Source organism: Drosophila innubila, assembly GCF_004354385.1.
Source record: "Drosophila innubila isolate TH190305 chromosome 3R unlocalized genomic scaffold, UK_Dinn_1.0 2_E_3R, whole genome shotgun sequence".
NCBI lineage: Eukaryota > Metazoa > Arthropoda > Insecta > Diptera > Drosophilidae > Drosophila > Drosophila innubila.
Genome location: NW_022995380.1, coordinates 29,656,984 through 29,672,300, shown reverse-complemented (window position 1 = coordinate 29,672,300; position 15,317 = coordinate 29,656,984). Strand labels below are relative to the sequence as shown.

The window sequence follows — 15,317 nt, the reverse complement described above, 5'->3', positions numbered from 1 at the left end:
AGACTCCTACAGCTGTTTTGCAGTGTTGGCAAACGAGGCATTCAAAGTGAAAAGTCACACAGCTAAGTGAAATAATTATTAAATATATATCAATTTTATATATGCTTACAACTATGTGCCTAACATAGTAACTTAAATAACTGTGCTCCTCTACAGGAGACATAATCGTTGTGCGCGTGTGTGTGTGAGTGTTCCTGTGTGTGTGTGTTTCTTGTGTTTTGTTGTACTGGAAAAGCTGATAAAGTGAAGCTGCCTGCCTGCGTGCCATTTTTATTGCCCAAAAACTCGAAATAGTTGCAAGTGTTAACAGATTATTGCTCTTGGCCCAGACGTGATGACGTCCACTAGCAATCTGGCCGATGTTGTGCGCCATTATCAACGCAGCATTGAACGCCATCCCGAGGATGAGACACGCGTAAGTTTTTACCCTATTCCCATTCCCACTGCCATTCTCCCATCCACAGTTTTCTATGCAATCAGCGCTCTCTTTCTCTGCCTCTTTCTCTCTCTCTCTCTCTCTCTTTCGCTCGCAGTTAACGCTTTTGCTGCCACTTGTGTAATTCCCCTTAGCGAGTTTGCATATTTTATATAAAGTTTATGCTTTGGAAATTAACAAACAAACAATGTACATACATCACTACATACATACAAATATATATAACATACACTGAAAATGTCTTTTCAGAACTTGGTCTTATTTGAAATGTTCTTAAAACCAAGATGCGTTTTCTTATCTCAAGAATTTTATGTTTTCGACGCATTATTTAGACCAAAACTCTTAGTTTTGAGACCAAAATCTTGATTTTACAACATTTTTTCCATCAGTGTATGTACATACATAGTTAATCATATGTTTATTCATATAGTACCAAAGAACGTTGCAGTCGAGTGTGCTCGCCTATGAGAGATCCTGTAGACAGATCTTTGTAGGTCCAGATCCATGCCCTAACAAGTATTTCCATACACATACAGTTCGTAGAGAAATTTTTTTCAAAAATCAAAAAATGCTCATAATATATTTTGAAAAAAAAAAAAATACTTGTTTATTTTTTATTTAAATAGTTTCTTATGGTTCTTAAAACAAATTAAAAATAAATATAAAATAAATAATAAAAATTAAAAAAAAAGTTCAGTAGTTGTTTTTTTCTTTATAAATGTTTCTTAATTTGTTAAACTTATTAAATCGAAGGTTTGTGAAGTTACGAGTACTGGGTAGTTAACAGTCGAGTTTCTATAAATCTTTTTTTCACATAAGACATAAACATTTTTAAAAAAGCCTAGAAGAGTAGAAAGAATTGAGTAAACAATGAAAGTATCTGATCTTGTCAAGTGAATAATCCTTTATAATCATATATAAGCTGCTTAATCCTAATCCCACTGTTTGCCTGTCTACTCCCCACACAGCTGCTGCACTGCATCACAAAGCTGTTTAATCTGCCAATTACATTCGAGCATCTGCAGGAAACTGGAATCGGGAAGACGGTGAATGCACTGCGGAAGATAAATGGAGAAGTTGGCGTTGCTGCCAAAACTCTAGTCACTAAATGGAAGGCAATGGTCGCTGCCGAGGAGGAGCCGGCGGGACAAGGTAATCACACTGAGGAAGATTCAAATCGATCGAATGGTCGACGCTCCAGTGATGAGGAACAGGATCAGGAGAACAAGGGAAGCAATTCCTCTGGCGGCGAGGACAAGTCCAAGCATGAATCACGACGTCCCAAAAGCAGCGATCATAAAAGTAAATCCAGTAGCAGCAGCAGCAAAAGTCACTCCAAAAGCAGCAGATCCGACAGTGATAAGAGGCACAAGAGCAGCAGCGATGATAAGACAATTTCCAGGAGCAAGGAACACCGCAAGGAGCAGAAGAGCAGCAGCAACGGCAGTGAGCATAGAAAGTCCAAGGAATCACTCAGCTCAACTCCTGCCAAGTCCAGCAGCAATCACAGCAATCATAAGAGCAACCACAGCAGCGACAGCAGCAACAACAACAACAAGCAGAAGCATCACAGCAGCAGCAGCCATAAAAGCGATCACAGCAAATCCAAGCATGACAAGATCAAGGAGGTATATACCATCATATCATATTATTTATTTTCTAGGTTTCTGAAAGGTCTCAAAATCAAATTTAAAGTGTTGTTTTATACTAATTACGATAGAAGGAGTTTATTAAAAGTGAAAACCCGAGTTTTAAAATTTCAAAGGGGGGACCCTTAGCACCGAATCCAAGATTTGGAGGAAAATAATTTTTTTTACAAAATAAATTAACTTTGAATGCAGAATGAATTAAGAGGCCAAATCATGATCAAAATGACATTCCGTGTAAAAATCGGTTGAGTTTTGTTAAAGTTATGTCAATATGAAGTTGGTCAGGATGTGGACTTAGTAACTTTACAAGTCAAAATTTTTGTTTGATTTAACATGATTTTTTACAAGAAAATGAAAAGCGTTATTGTGTGCCTTAATAACATTTGTGTTCATTTTACAGGACAAACAACATCACAGCAACGAACCAAAGCTGGCCAAAGAGAAAAGCGATAAACACAAATCTTCCTCAACGTCATCGTCATCCTCGAAGCGAACACGCAGTCCACATCGACTAGATGATGATTCCCCTCAGTCAAAAAAACCAAAAAGCAAACCCAAATCGGATGCAGTTGAGCAGAAGGAGACGGCTGATGGCTTTGATTCCAGTATGGGTGCGAATTTCGATGATGTTCTCGGCATGCTCAACATCCCAATAAGTGGCAAGAAGAATTCACTAAAGCTCAAGTCACCCAACAAACCAACATCAACAACAGCACTAACAAATTCAACAGTCAGCACAGGATCTGCAGCTGCTCCAAGTGCAGCCAAACGAATTGCAACGACAGCAACAACTTCTAGCAGCAGCAGGATCACAAGCACAAGGGTAAAAACAGCAGAAAAACAAGATTCCCTATTAAAATGTTGAGAAATTAATTACACTAAATGTCTTGCAATTTAAAATGTGTTTTTTAATATTTTATAATATTAAGAAATACTATATAAAAGAAAAAATAACTAGAAAATTTACTATTGACAAAGATTCGCACAAGAAAAATCAATTAAAATTTGCATTTTAAATTTTTGCATTCTTTTTTGACTTTATTAGGTTTTATTCTTGGTATTTGTTAGAAAAATATTCGGAATTCGCATAAGTTAGCGGAAAACATATCTGAATTTCTAATTTTATCATTATGTTTATATATCATTTTAGAAACCCGAGCTGCTGGCATCTTCGGCCAAGTTGGAACCGCTGGATCCCAGCATAGCCCTTGAACTGCCAACAATATCCAACAACTACAAACCCATGCCACTAAATCAAACGGTCATGGATGTCGTCTTCAATCATGGTCTCAGCAGCAGCGCCTCCAGAGCACCGCGGATCAATGAATCTGAGGCATTGGCAGCTGGCATTTCATCCAAGACAATGCGGTAGGCTCTTGACCTGATCATTAGTATAGTGTGAATCCCCGTTTACAATCTCATTTGTTGTTGCAGCACCAAAATCTACTCAGGCGTAAGAACTGGACAAATTCTTCAAGTTCCGTCGCTCTTTGATCTGTGTATACGTGTGCTGCAAAAGAATATTGACGGTAGCTAAGAAATGAGTGATAAATTGTATAAAATAATATTCGAATTTAATAATTTTGTTGTCGTTTAGCTCTGGAATACACTGGAGGTGTGCCCTTTGAGGTGCTGCGTCCTGTGCTGGAACGTGCCACGCCCCATCAGCTATTAAATTTTGAAGAGTACAATCCGTATTTGATGGAGGACAGCGATGTGCTTTGGCAGCAACATGTGCATCGGCATTGTCGCAGTCAGCACAGGGAGGAAATGGAAACGTGGCGAGAAATGTTTTTGGTAACGTAGCTGAAACCGAGAAAATTGTTTTAGATAAATGAGAAAATCCTAAAGGTTAGGCTGTCCTGCAAAAAGACTAAATTTTATTATCCATAAATTAATTTTAATATAAATTATATTTAATATTTAAATTATTATTCAACTTATAGATTCATTCAAGTAGATCAAATTAATATTGAAAATTTTTAATTTTAAAAATCAAAATCATTAACTTCGCTGTTCTTCACTTTCACAGCGTTGCGAGGAGGAAAAGGCACGCAGACTGAGCGTACTCGCCGAGAGTATTAAAGCATCGCAGAAAATCAGTGAGGCTCCTGTGCGTAAAACTCAATTGGCGTTTGTTGACACAATGGTGAAGCCACCACGCAATGTGCAAAAGAAGCAGGAACAATATGGCACCAAAGGGAAAATGATTGCCACGCCAGCAGCACGAGTTGCAGCTCTGTCCAGTGTGACGCCCAATGCGGCCAAGGTGGGAGACGCTCGACTCCGTGTGCTTAACTCTGCCCGTGATGCTGCACAAGTTTGTGAGTTTATCCATCGACTGTTAAGTGGCATAGTTGTTAATGTTTATGTTTTGTTTCCAACACACAGCTGCCCCGATGCGCAACAGGAAGGCTCCACTTATGTTAAAGGCATTGCAACAAATACGTGGACGTCACAGGCGCTAGTTTAAAGTCAATTACACTTAAATCGGATTCTAATTGTATACTCATTTGTTATTTATATAACATCCGAAATATGTTGATCTGGTCTCAGGACCATTGAAAACGAGATTTTTCAAGTTCCACAATGCAAAAAAAATAATAATTATGTGAAACAAATAATTAGTTAAATAGCGTGTCAATAGAGTTGCCTATGACTAAATCACTTATTTGTACGACATACACAATTAATTTATTCATGTTCTGCGCCCATATTTATACATGTAGCTCGTAAGTTTGAAAGTCGAATAGTTTAGCATCTTGTTAAAACATTTATCAATCAACCAAGAAGAAAAAACACTGCTCATTTATATCTATCAAATTTCTGTATCAACAAAAATTCCTGCCTGGTCTGAAAATTGTATGTAAACTAATTGTACTATAGGTTCACAAATTGCATTAATTTAAGTTTGATTATGTTTTGTTCCAATGGGCTGTGCGAGTGTCCAAAATCATTGTAAGTACATTTGATTGTACATATACAGATACAGATACATAAATATACATATACAATATATAGTTAAAATTTGCAGCGGTAATAAGAGTTCATAATTATTGAATTCACTTTTAGACACATGACTGCTCTTTATTCAATTTATCTATCATAAGCTGAATCATCAGATATATATTTATGATGATGTAGATCATGTATGTATATAAGCTATATACATCACGATTTAGTATATTCGATGATCCTATCCTATTTTGCAAGGAGCGTAATAATTATATTTTTCAAAATAAAACTTATTTGTTGGTTTTTAATCAATAAATTATTAAATAATTCTTATTTTTGATCTAAATACAAAAATATAAAATTGTATACAAATTTAAGTTTTTATTTGAAAATCATATTTCTTTTATTTTCAATTATAAATATAAAAATGGTAAATAAATAAATATCCATTGAACCGATACTATGATTTCTAAATAACAAATAAAATTAATTGATGTTATATTTTTTTATTGAGATCTTAAATAGGTGTTAGCGTTAATATATCAAATACAAAATTGATGATAAAAATTTGTACTTTCTTTTAACTGTTATGATTCTTTGAACTCCTTATATTCATAATAATATATTTAAAATTCATTTGTTAAGTAGTTGACATTGAGAAGGATACAAATTAAATTCTGTAAATTTAAAATATAATTTAGCGCCATATTCGGGCTCAAAGGTGATCTTTAAATTTGGATGGCTAAAATGTGTACGAACCAGTTGCTCGATTTCGAAAGAAGAAAACTGCATATTAAGTGTTAGGGGAGTACGTCGCTTATTCAAAACTATTTCCATATGACGCCGGTTTGAAGAAAAGAAGAAAACTTCTATATGCGCTAAATAAATGTTGAAAATCTTAAGAGATGAACATCGGACGATAGTTCGCCACAATTCAATTTCAGAATTAAGTAAACGCCTATCGATAGTATCAAGTCGTTCCAGTAGTGGTAGACCCGAAAGTATTTCTTCTAGATCTTTGCATGAGATTCGGATTGAAATATATTTGAAGATTATTGACCTTGGGAATATGGTATTCATCTTATCATTTCCAGTTTTTGCAAGTGTGTCGAAAATAAATTTTACCCCATCCAATATGAGTATATATGAAATTTTATACATTTATTCAAAACAATTTATTCCTTTTTTTTTTAATTTATAGCTCGTAATTGCGGTCCGAGCTATTTTAGAAATGTTGACCGAAAAGAAAGAAAACACGTTGTTCTACTTGATAGTAACAGTAATACTTATTATACAGATTTATTACAAATAAATTATTTTATTTTTAAAAACAATTTACGACGACTTCCGGTTCACTTCAAGTGCCTATGCAATAGAGCGTTTTACTGCGTCCATAGAATACATTGACCAGACGCTGACAGGAACTATTTAGAGTTAAGAGACGATTCGTTGTAGCCGATGATGATGATGAAGATGACGATGATGAGTAATTGCTGCTCTCGCTGTGGAATCAAAATATCAATGAATTAACAATTCTACGTAAGACAACTTAAGTTTAACTCACCTCATGGGAGTTAGCTTTTTAATGTCCCAGAGTCTTAGACTGCCATCGCTGCAGGTCGTGGCCAACTGTTGATTGTGTGCTCCCCAAGCCAATGAAGTAACGCTGCTCGGATGATCCTTGAGCTCACTCAGCTGTGCGCCAGCAGCCAGATCAAATATCCTTACTTTAGACTCATCTCCGGCAACGGCCAGCATCTTGCCATCTCCACTGAAGGCCAGACTAGTGACTGCCTGTCGGCAATCCGCAAAGACCCGCATCAGTTTTCCACTCGTGGCACACCACAAACGCACCGAGTGATCCGCCGAGCCGGTGGCCAGGTAATTGCCATTGGGATGAAATGCGACGCACTGAAAAATACAATACAATCTTGTTATTCAAATATTCAAAAAGAAAGAAAAAAAAGTAGGAATACAATTCAGAAAATTAAAAGGAGAAAAAAAGGAAGAACAAGTTATTCCAATTATAGCTTTCTTAAATTATTCTCTAACTATCTATTATTATAATTTATTTTTGGTTTCTTTTTTTTTATTTTCCAGCTACTAAGTACTTTTTGCCTTTTTGTTCGCAATTTTATTTACTCAAATTTAATTTCGTAATTTAAATAACCTGATTTTAATTTACTAATTACAAGTTTTCTGCCAAATTCTCATTTTTTATTCTTGTTAATAAAAAGTTTGCTAATTTTGTGATTTTCATGTGCATCCCCAATTTTTATATATTGAGATTTTTTATAGAGTTTTTTGATGCAATTTACCTCAACGTCTTGTGTATGGCCTGCATAAATGATGAGCGCATGTTCGCGCTCCAAGGACCACAAACGTGCGCTTAAATCCTTGGAGCCAGTGACAACATACTGTCCCACAGGACTCTCATCCAGACACCAAATGGGATAATTGTGACTGCGATAAATGGAAGCACATTGCAGATTATGTGCTCGCCAGCAGCGCATTGTGCAATCCTTGGACACGCTGTACAAGAGCGGATAGTGGGCCGAGAAACGGACACTGGTGACTCCACGGGTGTGACCACGCAACTGCAATCCGCCGTACTCATTGCTGCAATGATTAATTACGGTTATAATCGTATTAATAATAATTATAAGGAAGTTACATACAAGGAGTTGTCTGCATATTTGTTACGCAGTGCTTTCTGTCGCTCCCTTTGCTGCTCTGTGCTGCATTTGAAGGATTCCTCATCGCTGTCCAGTTCCTCTTGCTCCTCCGGCTGGCAATTATTGATCTCCCAGTTGCATTGCGAGTGTGGAGCACGTCTGTATAAGCTCTTGCCTTTGCATCTATGCTGATTGAGTTGCCACAGTTGCACAGATGAGTTATCAAAGCCCGCCAGCATGTGACACTCATTGGCATCCACATCAGCCGAGGTGAGTCCACGTGATCTTTCGCTAATCCTGTAGAAACATGTCATTTCCACTTGGGATTTAAGTATTTGCTCTGTGCTGGTTTTAAGTGTTTTCAGGCAGGCATCAATATTCAGTTTGGTTTTATCTGCAGCTAACGAGGAATCCGTTTCCGTTTTAATATCCGTCTCCAGCTTAAAAATGACCTCTTCAGCGGCACGTTTTTTGGGATTCTTCACAGCAGACTTGTGACTTGTAATACTTTCATCCGCTTCATAGCCTTCAATGGGTTCCATTTCCTCGCTGATGCCCAGCAGCTGATCCTCCGTAAACAGGCGCTGATCATTGTCCACAATGTGTATGTGTATCCATGTGTAGAGCAGATTCAAGATGAGCACATGACCACGTCTCTGTAAATAGGCGCCAATTCTGTCCACCACTTGAGCCGTTGTATGCAGCTCGTATTTGGAGGCGCGAAAGTGCGCCACAGTTGCATCCGACTCTGCTGTCTCCAGCTTTGTGCAGCCGGACAGTATCTGTACCAGTTTCATAAAGTAATCCAACTCCGTATCGCCGGTATTTTGTGCCTCGCTAGCGAAGCGAATGTGACACTCGGAGACAGTCGACAATTGTGACTCACTCGTCACCGAGCAGCCGTTGATTTTGGTGGGCAGCGGCGCATCATAGAGATCCACGGGTGCCACCAAATGCGCGTACTTCTTGAGCAACTCCACAGCGCCCTTGGACTCACGCGCCTTGAGCAGCTCCAGGTACAAATGACACAACATTGGCGCATAGAAACGTTTCATTTCCACACGCAATTGCTCCGGCTGCGCCTCCACAAATTGAGAGAAGCGTCCAAACTGCTGGTCCACCATGTGCTGATTATTGGTAATCACCTGGACATTTGAATAGGTGAAACTGTTGCCGCCATGCAGATCCGTGTCCAGCATTTTGTTCACGGCAAATTGATTTTTGTTTTGCTGCAACAGAAAATCGGATTTTCGAATCTTTTCGCTGCCCTGCAAATTGTTTAGAAATATGAATTGAATTGAATGTTTGTACATTTTGTTTTTGCTTTGTTGCACTTACCACATAATTCTTTTGCTTTAGCAACAAACCAACTGCAGCGCGCATTAAATCGCTTTTCGAGCTTTTCCTTATAACAGATTTGTTGTTGTTGTTGCTATTTATGAGCGATGATGCATGATTATTGTTGTTTGCATTCGGCAAACTCATATTTCTGTTCGTGGTGCGTCCTTCACCGAATCCTAATCCTTTCCTTCAATTCGCTGTAGCATCCGTGCTCTGTGTGTCTTTGCAGTGCTGTGCAGCGTCAAACTCCTTTTTTGCTAGTGCAGCATACGATAGCCGCTAAGCTTATCGATAGCAACAGCTGTTCAATATGAGATACCAGTTTTTGTTGTTGTCAATCTAGCCTTTTTTATAATCTTAAAATTGATTTTAATTAAAGAAGAGCAGTAAAATCATAAATTTTTCCTTATGTTTTGGGGGCATTTCTGCCTAGCCTTTTTTTTTGCATATTTAATTTTTTTCTAACTTGTTTATTCATTCATTTCAAATCTGACTATTTTAACGGTCAAAAATTGGCATCACTGATTTGTTAGCTTCTCCCACAGTAAAAGTGTTGTCCGCCAAATCGATTTCTGGGCGGGATTTCTGGATATTAAAAGAATGACATGTTTATTTAAAAATCATGATGATCATGACAACATTAACATTTTAAAATTCCACATTGTTATGATAAACTTTAAGAACATATTGGAAATTATTTAATATTTATGAGACAGAACTTATTTTAAGAGAAACATTTAGCGTGTTATGACTTTCTCCCAAATAAATGTAACCATTTTTTGATTCCCTATAGTTGCCAGCACTGTCTTGCAGTAGTTTCACAGTTTGCTAGTGTTGCATACGATAGCCGGCAATCGATAGTTGAGCATTTCTCCGATAAGCAATGCAACAGCTGTTCGATAAGTGATAGCAACTATTGTTGTTTTGTCGTGCAGCAGTTCGCGCGGCAGCTTTTCTTGGACTTTATTTATTGTTTTTGCGTCGGACCAATATAATAAAAATAAAATTTAAAAAAAATGAGCAGCACTACAAAGTTTGTTAACGAATTCTGTGATATTATTGATTCCTATGGCGGTCGTGATAAGGTAAGCAACTGCATAAGCAATTAATGTTTTTTCTTAAAAGCCTTTTTTACTACCAAAATTAAGTGCACTTTTTAAATATGAATATTTACGGAACGTTTTATAAGGTAGTTATTTTTAAAATGCAGCGTGGCAATTTGTGTGGTGTTTTATCGTATAGCAACAACAGGTTAAACATGAATACGGGCGGTTGTTTTTATTGTTGTCGATCTGCGGAACCTTGAGCATAGACCGAAGCGGCATTATTGTTGATTGAACCTTGCCTTTCTTTCTCTTTTCCATTCGCTTTCAATCAGTATTCTGCATTGCTTAAAGCTTTATCAGACTGATGCTATCTGCTGCTATTGTTTAATAGACTCTAACCAAGCGTAAGGTTAAGATAATGCTAGAGATTAGTGCCGGCAGAACATTAAACCCGTCAAGAAGTTAATAAAGTCATACACAATGAAAGAAACGTTAGTAATAATTACAATAAGTGGTTATCTAAATAATAAGTTTTATAAAATAATGTAACAATTATAAGTAAATAACAAATGGGTAATAACTTAAATCATTAGTTTATCAAAAATTAAAAATATGTAAGTATGTGAGTTAAAAATATGTATAGAAAAAAAAGAATAATAAATAAAATCATAAGTTCATAACAAATCATAAAATTTAAAATATAAAGTCAAATTATATTCAATGGAAGAAATGTTTATTAATGTATTTTGTAACCCATAAAAATAATTAACCACAAAACAGTAAATAAATAAACTTCTACCAAAATAAAATCTCAATAAAGAATACATATGTAACAAAATATGAAATAATGTTTATGGCGAACATAAAAATTCATAGCAAACGAAATGCAATTGTTATCGTTAATATTGATTGGTTTTTGTTTTAATTACCATATACTATTTAATTTAACCCTCCTTTATAGCCCGCTCGCAATGCAAAGAAACTTAGGCAAACACCTTAAAATATTAATAATGGCCAAAGTAAACACAGACTTGTCTTGGCCACATAAAAACAATTCCCCCGGCGACACCAAAAGCACTTGAGTGGAGAAAGGCCATCAAGATGTTTGTAGCATTCGTAGTATTCTTTTTATCGCTGATAATTTTTTATCTGTTTGTAACTGGAAAGCAATTTCATAAATTGCAGTAAAGTGCAAACAAAAATAGGGCCAAGTAAATATTCTTTTACTACATATTTACTAATGTTGATTAACTTACTTTTATCTGGCTAACAGGTGATGAAAGCGCTGTGCTATAGTGCCAAGCTTGTGGCTGGCTATCATGCCAAACGGAATCCGGACTTGGCCAAAAGATATGCCATAGCCAGCTCGAAAATATCTGGAGCTAGAGCCACACTGCGTCTTATCGATGATATACCCATGATACAGTATGCCCTGGAGTATGGATTGGGACACGATGAGCCAGATCGCATTATGGCCATGCTGGGCGTGACTGCCAATATTGTGGACTTGCTCTATTATCCCATCGAGAAAATCTGTTGGCTATCCGAGCATAAGATTGTGGATGTCAAGCATGCTGATAACTGGGATAATGTCAATTCCATATTCTGGGTGCTCTCAGTCTACCTGAATCTAATGCGGTAAGTTGGCTATCTAGACTTAATTTTATTTCAATTTAAAAATCAATCTTTAACAGAGAGTCTACAGATAACTATCTTTATTTTATAAATCCCAAAAAAAAAAACACATGTATATATGATTAATATTGACTTTATTAAACTGCATAACCTCTGCTTCATTGTGATTTTTTAAATTAAATTGTCAAATAACTTGTATTTCCAATTCCTCATTTAATCTATTTATTTTTTAATTGCAGCACTCTGCGCAACTTTTGGCTGAATCAGGAAAAACTCAATCGAAGTCATCAGCTAAGCAGGTAAGTCTAGACTTCTCTTTAATCTCCAGCTTAACAAATAAACTCTCTCTTCTTTTTCTAGTCCAACTAGTATTGATGTCAAATCCCTGGCCAAACATCGACTGGAATTGATGTCTGTAGCTCGCATTTCGTTAGATTTTGTACACGCTGTTAGCACCTTACCCAAAGGATATCTCTGGGGTGGCAAATTGTCGACTTTCCAGGTGGGAGCAATTGGCACTCTGTCTGCTTGCTTGGGCATTTATCAAATCTTTGCCAAGAGAAGACTGAACAAATAATTGGCATATCCAAAACAAATATATACGTGTGAATTTTTAACTAGTCCTAATGCTCTTTCAATGTATGTTAGTTAATAGGGATCATTTGTAGGGCTGAAAATGTTTTCATTGTCATGCACAATTGCAAAATCATAGTTGTTAAATATGTAAGCACAATATAAATTAATATATGTAAATCATCAACAGTTATGGAGATTGAACGTGTTTTTATAATAATAAGATAATGCTCAGCAATTGTAATAATTGAAGAACTTGTATTTTGGTCTGTGTGTCCTTTATTATCTATTTTTCTTCTTTTTTTGTTTATGTTGATATACAATACACTTTTAGTTTGCATATTCAGCATTATGTTTAGGTTTAACTATGTATTTCATTTACAGGCTCATATATTGTCGACTCTTTGAGGGTATATATATTTATTATGTTCTTTTTTTTTTAATTTTTTCTGTTAAGATCTATTTGTCAGTTTAGCAGTCATTATTATTGTTTACATTAAGTATGCTTTTGATTCTCAACTTATACACTTAACCAAAGAGAATGTGAATCTGTAGTGAGGGCATTATGCATTCCTCTGGTATACAATTTTAGGTATATTACATGGAAAATGGGAGATTCGTGTATATATATGTATGTTAATAATTATTAATATTGTTGATTTTCACACCTGATCGCTTGTTATAGTTGTTGCTGTTGAACACAAATTAACAATTATTTTTTATTAATTTGCTGTCTTCATTTTAAGCTCTTTAATAAGTATGGGGTAAATTTACATACATTTATTTATATATAAATATTTTAGATAAAATTAATTTAATTCATTATGAGTATCTATTACATATATGTTTTATTTTTAGCCTGTTTGTTTTTCAATTAATTTTAAAGCGCAATTTTCTTCTTATTTTTTTTGTTCTTCAATCATTAAAAATCTTGTTAGTTGATATTAATAGATATTGGGATTTGTTAATTGTTTAATATACCTAACTATTTATTTATGTCTGTTTTGATTACAGAATCTAGTACACATGTTTGTATGTATGTATTTACATACATTTATGTACGTATACCTCCTGTGGGTTGCGCTTTCAAGCATTTTTTGAAAATGCCGTAGAAAAAAGCATCAAAAAATTCAAAAAATTTCTGCACTCAAAATATGTTCAACTTTGTTCCATTTGCTTTGGTTTTTCATAATAACTGTAATGCAATTTGAACTTTAGCTCATAACAATTGTTAAATACATAAATAGGTATTTGTATATATACTAGGTATGTACGTATTTTATTATGTATGTAAGTGTCTGTGTATGCATGTATATATATAAATGTTATGTATATATGTATATAATATTAATATTTTCTTTTTTTTTTACTTATCGGAAGCTATTTAAAATGGCACTGCAGTAATTTTGTTTATATTCCTATATAAGGTGGGAAAATCAATTAGAATTAGGGTGAGAACAGTTCTCCCTTGACATAGATCTGTTAAGCCAATGCCAATGATGAAGCTGAAATACCCCAAGTACTATTATTATTATTATTCTAATACCTTGCTATACTTTAACAATATGAACTTGCAATAGCTTGTATAAGTTACAATCGGTTCGAGTACTCAGACATTCGAGTACTTATTCAAATCAATTCATTCATCGCCTTTCCATTATTAAAATATATATTTATATGGTACTTGATTATTGCATTAAAAGCTTAGTAATGTTCATCATCAATATCATTAATTTAATATTTATAATCATTACTTGTCTGTTTGTTCATTCATTTGTTTCTTTGTGTATATGGTGTAAGTAGTAAACATATATGTATAATAATAGTATGTCTGTATAATAGTCTTTTTAAAAACCGTTCTTATTGCATTTCATTTATTTTTATTTTAACATTTTGCCGAGCAAATATTGTTAGTTTAAAATTCAATTTGCAAATGGTTTTTGCTAATGTTCCCCCAAAATGTGTCTCACATGTCGCTTGTGTTTCTCAATGTCATCTATATGTATATTTATATTATTATACTCACTAAAAATACTCATCGTAAATATAGCTAGAAGTAGTTAGCATAGTTTAGTTAATGCATGGTAAATGTCAAAGATATCGCCGAGTTTATAGATATTGTTTATAAGAGTAGGTATTTGGTAGTTTTTCTATATAATTACATAACTTTCTGCTTTTCACCTTAGCTGACTTTAAAAATATGTTTTCTATATATGAATTTTTGAGTTATTTGTGTATGAAATTGCTTAAAAATTAAAGATGATTAACATGTGTTTTTAGTTTTGTAAAATACATGTATATTTAATGTTTATATATGTATGTTGCATATTAATTAATTTTTTTTTTTACTTTGCTAAAATTTTATATTATCGGTTTTGCGTGGGAAGCGTTCGATTTTGGTTCCATTAAATTTCGTTTTATTCAATTCATTGATACATTACATTTTTCAGATTTGTAATCAACATTTTTGTCTGCTGTTTTTTTTCGTAATATTTTTTGTCTTCATTAAAAAATTGATCTCTCAAATAATAATAAGGAAAGCGTTATGGAAAATGTTTAAAATTTCTGTAATAGTTTCGTTATTTAAAAGTTTAGCTCGTAAAAGCGTTAAAAACATTAAAGTAAAAATATATGTGTAAGTATGTATGTCTTTAAGGTTAAGTACCAATAATTTTGGGCCTGGGTGATTCCCCTAAAAGGCCGTAAAATGTTCATTTAAAAGTATTTGACTTGCATTTAATGTAGTTAGTAAAAGTATATAAATTTTAGTTATTTAAAAGTTAAGCATGTCTGTTGTATGGTCTAGTGGTAGTGTGAATGTCCTTTAGAAAATCAAATGATAACTTAGGTAAGTGTACGTGTTAGTCGTATTACTTTCATTAGCTGTTATTCACTTTAAAACACTTGTCATAATAAAATGATGCTGCCTGTTGCAGCACTTTAATATAGTTTTTATAATTGTTTTCTTTTTTTTTTAATAATTGTTTTTTGATTTGCTGTAAAAAAT

General features: G+C 34.5%; 3 protein-coding genes across 3 annotated transcripts; 2 read left to right on the top strand and 1 right to left on the bottom strand.

Moving 5' to 3' along the window:
- Window positions 1-31: 31 nt before the first annotated feature.
- On the top strand, window positions 32-5,348 carry LOC117792565 (transcription elongation factor B polypeptide 3). The gene is made up of 8 exons (XM_034632757.1): window positions 32-415; window positions 1,405-2,064; window positions 2,486-2,908; window positions 3,236-3,453; window positions 3,520-3,614; window positions 3,683-3,882; window positions 4,118-4,409; window positions 4,477-5,348. The coding sequence occupies exons 1-8, from the start codon at window positions 335-337 to the stop codon at window positions 4,551-4,553; spliced, it is 2,046 nt and encodes a 681-aa protein (XP_034488648.1). The 5' UTR covers window positions 32-334; the 3' UTR covers window positions 4,554-5,348.
- Window positions 5,349-6,302: 954 nt separating this feature from the next.
- On the bottom strand, window positions 6,303-9,311 carry LOC117792120 (TAF5-like RNA polymerase II p300/CBP-associated factor-associated factor 65 kDa subunit 5L). The gene is made up of 5 exons (XM_034632111.1): window positions 9,054-9,311; window positions 7,719-8,983; window positions 7,359-7,659; window positions 6,605-6,951; window positions 6,303-6,542 (listed from the first exon to the last, which is right to left on the bottom strand). The coding sequence occupies exons 1-5, from the start codon at window positions 9,198-9,200 to the stop codon at window positions 6,398-6,400; spliced, it is 2,205 nt and encodes a 734-aa protein (XP_034488002.1). The 5' UTR covers window positions 9,201-9,311; the 3' UTR covers window positions 6,303-6,397.
- Window positions 9,312-9,955: 644 nt separating this feature from the next.
- On the top strand, window positions 9,956-12,509 carry LOC117792194 (peroxisomal membrane protein 11C). Its single transcript, XM_034632226.1, has 4 exons — window positions 9,956-10,141; window positions 11,376-11,740; window positions 11,977-12,036; window positions 12,098-12,509. Exons 1-4 carry the CDS (start codon window positions 10,073-10,075, stop codon window positions 12,312-12,314), a joined length of 711 nt encoding a protein of 236 aa, XP_034488117.1. The 5' UTR covers window positions 9,956-10,072; the 3' UTR covers window positions 12,315-12,509.
- The last annotated feature ends 2,808 nt before the right edge of the window (window positions 12,510-15,317 follow it).

Coding starts and splice junctions, on each gene's coding strand:
- LOC117792565 (XM_034632757.1), top strand. CDS start 335: ATGACGTCCACTAGCAATCTGGCCGATGTTGTGCGCCATTATCAACGC. Junction 2,909..3,235: donor GCAGGATCACAAGCACAAGG/GTAAAAACAGCA, acceptor ATATCATTTTAG/AAACCCGAGCTGCTGGCATC. Junction 3,615..3,682: donor GCTGCAAAAGAATATTGACG/GTAGCTAAGAAA, acceptor GTTGTCGTTTAG/CTCTGGAATACACTGGAGGT.
- LOC117792120 (XM_034632111.1), bottom strand. CDS start 9,200: ATGAGTTTGCCGAATGCAAACAACAATAATCATGCATCATCGCTCATA. Junction 8,984..9,053: donor TAAAGCAAAAGAATTATGTG/GTAAGTGCAACA, acceptor AACAATTTGCAG/GGCAGCGAAAAGATTCGAAA. Junction 6,952..7,358: donor GCCATACACAAGACGTTGAG/GTAAATTGCATC, acceptor TGTATTTTTCAG/TGCGTCGCATTTCATCCCAA.
- LOC117792194 (XM_034632226.1), top strand. CDS start 10,073: ATGAGCAGCACTACAAAGTTTGTTAACGAATTCTGTGATATTATTGAT. Junction 10,142..11,375: donor CCTATGGCGGTCGTGATAAG/GTAAGCAACTGC, acceptor TCTGGCTAACAG/GTGATGAAAGCGCTGTGCTA. Junction 11,741..11,976: donor GTCTACCTGAATCTAATGCG/GTAAGTTGGCTA, acceptor TTTTAATTGCAG/CACTCTGCGCAACTTTTGGC.